Here is a 10,387-nt window from a genome sequence, read left to right as displayed (position 1 = left end):
GAGCCCACACCAAATTCTCAGCAAAGAGCTGCAGTTYCAGTGCAGCTTCTCTCAAGTCTTCCAGCAGTCAGTGTTTTGCTTTAGGCTGTTTACGAAGGTGATGTTTTCTTGCACCAGTTCTCTGTTACTCTGGTTTGTCCTTGAGCCAAGTTGTTTTGACCTTCGTAAAGACACAGGGATTTTATTTGTTGATGTACAYGGGGCCTTCAGATAATGAAGGGAGCAGATTGTGTGCCTGGTGGTGTCAGAAAGGAGCTGCTGTTCAGCCACTCTGCAAGCCTAAAACCTACTTTTCCTGTCAAAACCCTGCTCTGTTTTCTAACAGCAACGTGTTGAATGTTCTTTGTAGGTCATGATGAATGARACAGCACAGCAGAACATGGAAAACCACCCAGTGATCCGGACTCTGTATGATCACGTGGATGAAGTGACATGTTTAGCTTTCCATCCTACAGAACAGATCCTGGCATCGGGGTCMAGGGACTACACACTGAAACTGTTTGATTATTCAAAACCTTCTGCCAAAAGAGCCTTCAAATACATCCAGGTGAGGTGCTTTCCAGAGCAGCCAAAGCTCAGATGTTCGAGTGTTGAGGTGTTGTGAGCCGAGTTGTGCCTCAGGTGGTGCAGAGTTAGGGAGAGAGGACACGAGTACAACATTTGCAGATGTTACAGAGGTGGTGTCTTATTTTGTCCTTCATGAACACCTGTATTTAGTGTCAACAGCTTTTTGTTTATTAGACCAACTCTAATAGGAATAACCTAGAAGTCAATTGTCTCATCTTTGTTTTGGAGGAATGTTTGTGATGAGGTGGTGGTGGGCTGGTGAGGTGTGATACCCCAAAATGAGGAGGCACTGCAAGGCTGCTCTGGACAAAAGCTACARTAAAGCTACAGGCAGCCTGTCATTTCAGTCCGGGCTCTGCTGATAATTCAGGTTGTTTTTAGCACTTTAACACCACCAGCATTGACCCTTCCATCTCAGATTTTCCCTCCTCACCCCATTGCCTGTTTTTAACCCCACAGGAAGCTGAGATGTTACGCTCCATTTCTTTCCACCCTTCTGGAGATTTCATCCTGGTGGGCACCCAGCACCCAACCCTACGCCTGTACGACATCAACACCTTCCAGTGCTTCGTGTCRTGCAACCCCCAGGACCAGCACACAGATGCCATCTGCTCTGTCAACTACAATGCCAGTGCCAACATGTATGTGACAGGCAGCAAGGATGGCTGCATCAAACTCTGGGATGGGGTCTCCAACCGCTGCATCACCACCTTTGAGAAGGCACACGACGGAGCTGAAGTCTGTTCTGCTATTTTTTCCAAAAATTCCAAATATATCTTGTCCAGTGGGAAAGACTCTGTAGCTAAACTGTGGGAGATATCCACTGGTCGGACGCTGGTTAAATACACAGGTATGTGGTGGGTGACTTTCTGAGCACCTTCTCTTGCAGGTGCTGAGCCATGGCAGGGCTGGGAATATTGTCAGAACAACAATAATTCTTAAAGGGAATGCTGAAACTCTTGTGCTGAGGCTAAGTTGCCCCAGATTTTTGAAAGYATTTAATGTAGGCTAATTCCAGAAGAGAAGCTGTGATTCTGTGCATCAGTGTGTGTTTAGCCTGAGTAGATTTTGGAGACTTTCTGACATTACTCCATTGTTGTGGAGGGAAGTCATCACTTCAGGCAATTAATTTAACCATTAACTCTTGGAGCTCTGCACTCATGGCAGTACTCTGAAATGTACCCACAGCTGGTTTATTCCCTTTTTTGTGTTATTTATTTCAAATTTGCAGTTATGTGCAGGGGAGTCATCCTTGGGCCATGCTGACAGTGCCATGCTTGGATCTCAGCAGGATTTAGGGAATGATGAAGGATGTGGAAGCTTTGCAGCTGTGTGAGAAGCTTTGGGGTCAAGCACTGATGTGCTTAAGCAGCAGGAGCACAGAAAAATTGTGTGTGTCAGCTTTTGGGGTTTGTAGGGCCCTGTTTGCACTGCAGCTCTCTTGCTCGCAGCCAGCAGGGAGCAGCACTTTGTCGGGAAACCCGTGCAGGATCCCAGGTAGGATCTGTGCAGTGCTGTCAGTACAGGAAACACATTTGATCTGAAGGTATGGCCAAGGTGGGTCATACAGTGTGTACCATGTGATAAATACACTGAGAAGYCCTCAAGGATCATGAGAATCTCTGGGTTCTGTTCTCATACACTGAGAAGTCCCCAAGGATCGTGAGAATCCCTGGGTTCTACTCTCAGTGCACTCCCCTTGGTCACAGCTGAAAGCCTCATGCAGAAATCCTCTTGAAGGTAAAGGATTTGGCTAGGCACAGCTGGAGTCGGTATTCCTTCTGTCCTCTAAGGAATTTTGGAACATATCCATGGACAGCAGGAGTTTTTTCCCTGGAAAGGGTGGTCAGGCCTTGGCAGGGGCTGCCCAGGGAGGTTTGGGGTGCCCATCCCTGGAGGTGTCCAAGGAGTGCCTGGAAGTGGCACTCAGAGCTCTGGACAAGGTGAGGATCACAGCTTGGACTCTGTGATATTTTCCCACCTTTATGGCTCTATAACTACAAAAGAATATTGATTACTRCATCACCTGTTGCTTGTGGAAGTGGTTGGACAGCAGAAAGAAKGTGGCTCCTTTGTAGAAAATTGATACTTACAGAAAATCTATTCTTAGGTCATTGAAAACTTCCTGAAATGTATTCTTTTGCTGCCTGTTTTTAGGTGCTGGTTTGAGTGGACGCCAGGTACACAGGACACAGGCTGTCTTCAACCACACAGAGGATTATGTGCTGCTTCCAGACGAAAGGACCATAAGCCTGTGCTGCTGGGATTCCAGAACTGCTGAGCGCAGGAACCTCCTGTCCCTGGGCCACAACAGCATCGTGCGCTGCATCGTCCACTCTCCCACCAACCCCGGCTTCATGACCTGCAGTGATGAYTACAGGGCCAGGTTCTGGTACAGGAGATCCACCACAGACTGAGCAGCTTCCCCTGAGCAGCAGGGATTTGGCAGCTCCTGCAGCACTGTGGGGTTGTACTGCCCACAGCTGCCTCCACGCTGGGCCCGGCTTTGCTTCTGTCACACGTGGCAGGAAAAGAACAAAATATCGAGACTCTTCACCCCACACTAATTTTTTTTATTAGTGTGCGTGGTTTAATTTTTGTAATTAAACAATTGTACTGAAGGGAGAGGGGGTGGAGAATAAAAGGATCCTGGCAGGAAGGGCTAAGCTTGTTCTGCCTTGTAGAATCACACAAAGCATAAAGGGACTGTGTCTTGCTCAAAGGGGCAGGAGGAGCCAGTTCTGCTCCGTGTGGTGTCTGTGCAATCCCACTGAACTCTGGWAGAGAACACATTGCACAAAGAGCAGCACAACTCAGTAGATACTTTAATGAAGCCTTAAGCTGCCTTCAGCCAAGTTCATTATTTGTAAAGCTCTGGTTTGTATCTTTTAGTCTGGGGTTTTGGTGARTTCTTTTTTGTGTTTTTTGTTCATTGGCCAAGTGGGCCTTCAGTTCTGAGTTGTGCCATAAGAATTCAAGCWGAATTTTATATTTCAGTGAATTCAAGAAATGGTCTCCTAGTTCTGGTGTTAGAACTCAGACTTCATCTCATCTTTTGAATTTATCTTAACARGTGGGACCTCAAAAAGAATTCCTAATAGTGTTAAGGAATATCCACATTGCAACTAAAACATGACAGTGCTGCTGCAGGTGAAAATAAGAATAATTTTGCCTTAGAGACCTTTAGTATCCTCTGAAAGAAAGCAACTTGTGCATCTGGATTTTTGTGTATGTACCTCAGAAATGTTGAGAAATCATCTGTCTGTTACACAGCACTTGAATTCCATTCTTCTTTAATTATTCACAAACCCAGTGGCCATCATTAAGGAGCTCTGCTTAAAATTTCTCTAAGTTTGAAAATTCACTACTTCTCCCAAGAGATCTGCCTGAGCAGAGGCTTAAATTTGTTCTTTGAGGCCTCCTTGTGCAGARCTCTTGGACATCACACTGGGAGGCTCCTGTGGTCAGAGCTCAGCACTTGCCTTGGTGAGGGTTTTTAAATGTGAGCTGGTTCTTGCTGCTGGAGGATCTTCCCATTCCACTGAGGAATTGTCAAGGGCTGAGGAGGGTACAGGTTTTGTCTGTATTTAAATAAAGATTGCCTTTTGAAAAGCTCTTTGATACATTAAGAAGGAATTGTGTTTGTTTTCTGTATAACTAAGAAATATGGGAGGCTGGGGCTTTGGGGACTTCTTAATGATGAATTTGTTGTGTTCCAGCTGAATCGGGTAAATTCCAGACTCACAGTCTAGAATGTGGGGTGGTTTTATTAAAAGAATGACATTTCCTTTTTAAAAACATTTCTGAGGCTTGACAGATGTCTTTGCTCCTCCTCTGCCTCCGAGTTTCTGAGCCCTCAGAAGCAGTGGTGGTCAGAGATAGTGGTGCTGYTGGCTTTCTTGGTGGAGAAACAAGGAGAAGCAGAGCTGGGGGAGGGAAAAGGGAAGTCCTGACACACTCACTGGGGGTGGTGTGGGCTGGGTGACAGCAGTGGCTTTTTGCTTTTTTTGGAGTGCCACCTTTTTTTAATTCTGCTAAAGCACCTGTCCATAATTAATGCACTTGTTTCTGGTGTTTCAAATCTATTTTAAAAACCTTCTTTTGGTGATTTATGTGTTGAAGCACCGCTGTGCTTGCAAACAGTGAGTGAAGTCCCACCTGACATTTCCTTCATTCTGTGGGCTTTAACTTGCAAAAGTTTCTGTGAATTCAAAACCATCCTGCCACTGGTCCCMTGCTGCCTTCCCACATCCTGGCCAYCTTSCTGAGRCCACAGAGGTGCTGGGTTTSTGTTTGAGAARCTGAACTCACCTTGTTGAGTGAGAAAATTTCACCACAGGGTGGAATAGAATGTTCAAGGCCAGGTGGGACAGGACTTGGAGCAACCTGGAATGGTGGAARGTGTCCCTGCCCATGGAATGAGAYGTCCTTAGGGTCCCTTCCAACCAACCCAAAGCATTCCTTGGCTCTGGAAACACCTCTCCCCTGTGGCAGTGAGGAGGTGCTTTGAGTGCCCATTGTTGAGGGGCTGYGAAAGCTGAGACCATAAAGCCCAGCTTGGAAAAGCTCCGTGCTGGGATGGCAGCGGTGCCTTATCAACCCCCCTGCAGCTCCTGGCACTGCCCTGCCCTGCCTTCWCTGCTGCAAAAGAGGAAATGCAGAACATGAACTGTGGTTAATTGCAACAAGCCAGTGGCACGGAGCGAGCAAAATTCCGCTTGCTCTCAGACCATTTTTGTCACTTCAGTCACCAGAAGGGTTTTTGGGTTTCTATTTTGCCCTCCTTTGATCTCTTGTTGATGCTGATAGCATCTTCCATGCGAATGCTGCCCCCGGGCTGTGCGTGACGTGGGGCAGAGCTGTCAGATGGACTTGGCCGGGGTTGTGGTGCCCACACACAGCACCAGGGCACGGCTGGAGCCTCATCCTGCTGGRATTCTCCCTGTTCCTCCAGCTGGGAAATGACCACCATGGATGCAAACCTGAGGAGCAGCACAACTGCAAAGGTCTGTGGGGTTTTATGGGCAGGGAAGGGTTTGATGTTGGAATTCGGTGGGATTGTGGTGATGTTGGAAGCAGCACTGGTGAGGAGACCCTTGAGGGCTGTGTCCAGTTCTGGTCTCTGATGGCCACAGAGCCCTGGAGGGGCTGGAGGTGTCCAGGGCAGGGAACGGAGCTGGGAAGGGTCTGGAGCTCCAGGAGCAGCTGAGGGAGCTGGAAAGGGGCTCAGCCTGGAGAAAACGGGGATCAGGGGGGATTTGGGGCTCTGCACAACYCCYKRMMRGRRGGGRMMMYKGGGGGKKYSGGSYKKKSYYCMRGGRAMMRGGRMMRGRRGRRRRGGRAMSGSCYYMRGSYKGGSYKGGGRRSGRMMARGGGGACACCAGGAGGAATTTCCYCATGGAAAAGGTGCTCAGGGATTGGAACTGYCCAGGGAAGTTTGCAGTGCCCATCCCTGGAGGTGTCCAAGAAAGGCTGGAGGTGCCACTGTAGTGCTCAAGGTGGGGATCAGTCMCAGCYTGGACTCGATGGTCTCAGAGCTCTTTGCAGCCTCAGGGGTTCTGTGATCCTGTGAAATGTTTGGGTTCCTCAGCTCGGAGGGGACAGAAGGCTCTTGTACCTGGTGTCTCCCTGCACTTTTCACAGTGACAAAACCACGATTGGGAGCTGACACTGAATGTYATTTATCCTAAATAAAGCAGGATTCCTAAACAGCAAATACCTGGAAATAACCACATTTGTGAAATTATAAAGATATCACTTCAAGGTCCACCTTAATATTACCCTGCAGTGACATTGGGACAGTTCCATCRTCAGAGACTTTCAGTGACAGCCCCGCTCACCTCTTGCATGACATAATTTCTTTACGTTACATTCAATGCAGAAAACATTTTGAAACACTCTGTGTTCCTATTTTGAAAGATTGGAACCAGCATATGAGGTTTGTTACATTTATTTCTGCGTTCACATTACATCCAGATTAATTTTATGCAGATGAGATCCCTGCTGCAGCTGTAGGGTTTGGAGAATGCTGAAGTCTTGATTCCAGTCAGAGCCTTGCTGTGCTGCTGTCTGCAGTGTAATGGAATTATGATTTTCATCCTGGGTTATGATCTCAGTGTTTACTGTAAATAAAGAACCTCCTGGAAATCTGATGGAAAATTTAGTGGTGGGGGGAAAGCTTAGTTCAACGAGTTCAATGAATCATTTTTATCTGCTCGAAACTTTCCATTGAGGCTTGTAAAGATTAGGGGGCTTCTTTTCACATTGAGTCATCAGGAATTGAGGCAGGACATTTTTTCATCTCTACAAAGAGACATTTTCTGTTTCTACATCTGTTTCCAGTTTTCTTAAGTGTATTATCAATAAATAAATGTAACGGTAGCAAACTGATTCCCTGTTCTGCTGTGAGCATTTTAGACACGGCCACAGCACACCCAGTCAACTTCAGCTGAGTAATAAAAAGCCAAACTTATTTCTGCTACATAATTTATGAACCGTTTACAAGGCCCCTACTACCCTGGCAGTGCTGTTTATCGTAATATTTATATATTATGCTTATTAGAAAAATAGAATTTTTTTTTCTCTACTCCTTGAAGCACCAGCCCTCAGCAGCATCGCTTTGCAATGATCCCTGAGCCCCAATTTTTGCAGCTGCACAAGGAAAGCCCCCCTGAGCAGGGCTGGGTTTGGGTGCAGCCGTTGTTTGTTTGTCCAGGGGTGGCACAGGAAGCGTTGCACCCTTGGGTGCAATCACAAACCCCGTCAGCTCCACGGGCTCCTGCTGCCCTGGAATCAACTGCAGGGTGGGCTGGACATGTGCTGGACATGCTGGAAATGCATTTGGGGTTTGTCTCTCCTGAAATGCCCGGGTCACATYGTCCCAACTCGCCCCAAACACGGGCAGGGGCAATGATGGGGACTCTGCCCCGCTCAGGTGAGACCCCACCTGCTCAGCTGCCTCCAGGAGGGACCTGGAGCTGCAGGAGAGAGCCCAGAGGGGCTCCAGGATGGGCAGAGGGATGGAGCAGCTCTGCTGAGAGAGCTGGGATTGCTCACACGGACAGGAGAAGCTTTGGGGTGAGCTCAGGGTGGGGCCTGAAGGAGCTGCAGGAAGGATGGAGAGAGAGGATTAACAAGGGATGGAGGAACAGGACACAGGGAATGGCTCCAAATGGACAGAGAGCAGGATTAGATGGGATATTGGGCAGGAATTCCACCCTGGCACAGGGTGCCCAGAGCTGTGGCTGCCCCTGGATCCCTGGCAGTGCCCAGACCAGGCTGGACAGGGTTTGGAGCACCCTGGGACAGTGGAAATGTCCCTGCCATGGCAGGAATTCTCTCTCCTTTGAGCAGCAGCCGCTTTGCTCTGAGCCCAGAGRTGTAGATTTTGTTGAGAAAGCATTTTCAGCTCAGCATTTTTTCTATGCAGGATATTCAGATCTTTTCTGGCTGGGTGATTGTGGCTTTGGGAGCCAGTGTCTAATTTAATCTTGAAGCTACCAYGGAAAGAGGAAGGAAAAGGCTTTACCAGGGAACAGGCAGTGTGCACAAAGGCAAAACCAGCCAAAATTTGCAAACCAAGTCCAARGGGGTAAAACCTGTGCATTGGCATAAGCATGGCCTGGACTCAGCTGGCGCTGAGCAAATAGCAACCAGCAATCATTAAAATTAATGATTTTAAATAACCCTACAGCTTAATAATATTCAAGGATTTTTTTTTTTAAGAGTCCAAGAAACAAAACCCTTCAGCTGCAGGTCATGTTTAGGTTTCCTCCTGGGGTTTTCTGCCTCTGCAGAGTGAGGTTGTTTTGCAGGGGGGTGTTTATAACCACAAAGGCATCTGTTCAGTTTTCTAGAGACCTGAACACGAAAGGTCTAAAGTTTATCAAACCCCAAACCACTTTTAAGTTTAAAAAAAAAAAAAAAAAAAAAAAAACCAACAAACCCAGGAGTAAAAAATGCTGCTGCAGAAACGCTTCCAAATCCAATCCTTTTTGAGAGGGACTCTCTGCTCAGAGCAGGGAATGCACTCCCTGCAGGACTGTCTGTGTGTCCTGCACATCACCAGCTGCAGCTCAGTGCTCCCTGGAGAGAATTCTTCTATGTAATAAACTCCCCCCATGCCCAGAGCTGCTTTCCTGGGTTTCCTGGCGAGCAGGAGGTTCCAGGGGCTGAGCTTTTCCTCTCCAGTTCCAGCCAGAGCCTCCAGTGCTGCCTGATCCTCTCACAGRGCTGGAATCCTCCTCCTGCTCCTCCTCAGGTGATGGACTGACAGGGAAAACAGGCAGCAAAATGAAGGTCGGTGTAAGTATTGGGTTTTTCCCTTTTGCTGCTGTTTATTTAATGACTTTTCTGATTTTTTTTGTAGTGTTTAGAGGGTGAAATCTGCGTCTGGCAGGGTCCCTTTGCAGTGTGTGCGTTCTGCTGATTTGCACTTCACTAACAGGGCACGTGCTGTTAATTTTTAARATATAATCCAAGTTAATCCTTTCTGAGGAGCAGCAGCGGGGCTGAGGAGGGGAAGGGTTTGTTTTATGTACATTGAATAATAACAAGCTTATTAAAAATGACCATGAATGACCCAGACTGGTCACTTCCACATTGGAAGTGAATGGAAAAAATGATGTTAACACTCGAGCTGTGTATTACCTCAAAAAGATGACGTTTTTTGCACTGATTCCTAGAAAATGGGTAATGGAAATGTTTCAAGAATTGAGGTCACTCAGCGATGGGGAAAACACCCGGTGATTTCAGTGTGAGCTSAGTGAGCCTGGGAAAGCCTTTTGCTGTCGAGGATAAGGACAGAGCCATCTGCAGGGACAACTGCGGCTCCAAAGAGAGGAAAGAGAGGAAAGCAAAACTCATTTTTTATTAATGCTGATCTCTCCTTGAGGCAGGGGGGGGATAAGGGATGGATCAAAGCCATTTCCCTGCCGTTTGTCCCTGGTTTTGCCCCCGGGCCCCCTTTGTGGCTGTGCTGTGACACAGTGAGGGGCTCAGCTGATCCAGGGCAGTGCTGTCCCCATGTGTCCTGRGCTAATGACAGGATTTGAGCAGGGTCCAGCTGCTGCCTGGACATGGRGATTCACACAGAGATTAAAGCAGGTGGGAAATCACTCTGTTATATCCAGAGAAATATAATAATTCCAGTGATTATATATTTATAACCACAAAAGGATTCACACAGCGTGGGGATGTGGGGATTCACACAACGATTAGGGCAGGTGGGAAATCACTCCTTTACCCAGAGAAAAATTATCATTTCGGTGATATTTGAAATGAAATCATTCATTCCTCCATTTGTTCAGTGTATTTAATTTATTTGCTCAGAAGTATGGTCACTGCAGTGCTGTCCCCATGTGTCCCGGGCTAATGACAGGATTTGAGCAGGGTCCAGCTGCTGCCTGGACGTGGGGATTCACACAGCCATTAGGACAGGTGGAAAATCACTCCTTTACCCAGAGAAATATAATAATTTCAGTGATATTTGAAATGAAATAATTCATTTCTCCATCTGTTCAATGTATTTAATTTATTTGCTCAGAAGCACAGCCACTTCAGGGCTGTCCAGAGGGCAGGGCTGAAACAGGAGCTGCTTTGGGGGCTGGAAAGGGCAGCCCCAGAGCCCCAGGAAGCCGCAGCTTTGGGATTTCTGCTGCTCCGCTGATTCATTGTGAATCACAGSCTGAATCACCCTGAGCTCATCCCCTCTGCTGCCACTTCCATGGACAAYGGGCACGGCAGCAGGGACAGCCTGGCACCCTGTCACCTCCCCTGGCACGCACCCAGCAGGAGTTCCCTGCCCATGGAAAATGAAAAA

General features: G+C 47.6%; 2 protein-coding genes across 2 annotated transcripts in view; both read left to right on the top strand.

Moving 5' to 3' along the window:
* Nucleotides 1–326: 326 nt before the first annotated feature.
* CSTF1 (cleavage stimulation factor subunit 1) lies at nucleotides 327–4,199 on the top strand. The gene is made up of 3 exons (XM_057378611.1): nucleotides 327–547; nucleotides 1,027–1,417; nucleotides 2,725–4,199. The coding sequence occupies exons 1-3, from the start codon at nucleotides 353–355 to the stop codon at nucleotides 2,982–2,984; spliced, it is 846 nt and encodes a 281-aa protein (XP_057234594.1). The 5' UTR covers nucleotides 327–352; the 3' UTR covers nucleotides 2,985–4,199.
* A 1,104-nt stretch (nucleotides 4,200–5,303) lies between these two features.
* The window catches only part of CASS4 (Cas scaffold protein family member 4), an 18,818-nt gene continuing 13,734 nt past the window's right edge, over nucleotides 5,304–10,387 (top strand). The window contains exon 1 of the mRNA XM_057378616.1: nucleotides 5,304–5,573. Within this exon, the coding sequence (XP_057234599.1) occupies nucleotides 5,529–5,573 (45 nt within the window). The 5' untranslated portion in view covers nucleotides 5,304–5,528. The remainder of the gene's footprint in view (nucleotides 5,574–10,387) is intronic.

Source organism: Malurus melanocephalus, unplaced genomic scaffold (assembly GCF_030028575.1).
Source record: "Malurus melanocephalus ecotype Western Australia unplaced genomic scaffold, MMel_1.1 scaffold_367, whole genome shotgun sequence".
Classification (NCBI taxonomy): Eukaryota; Metazoa; Chordata; class Aves; order Passeriformes; family Maluridae; genus Malurus; species Malurus melanocephalus.
This window is presented reverse-complemented; position numbering and strand designations above follow the sequence as displayed.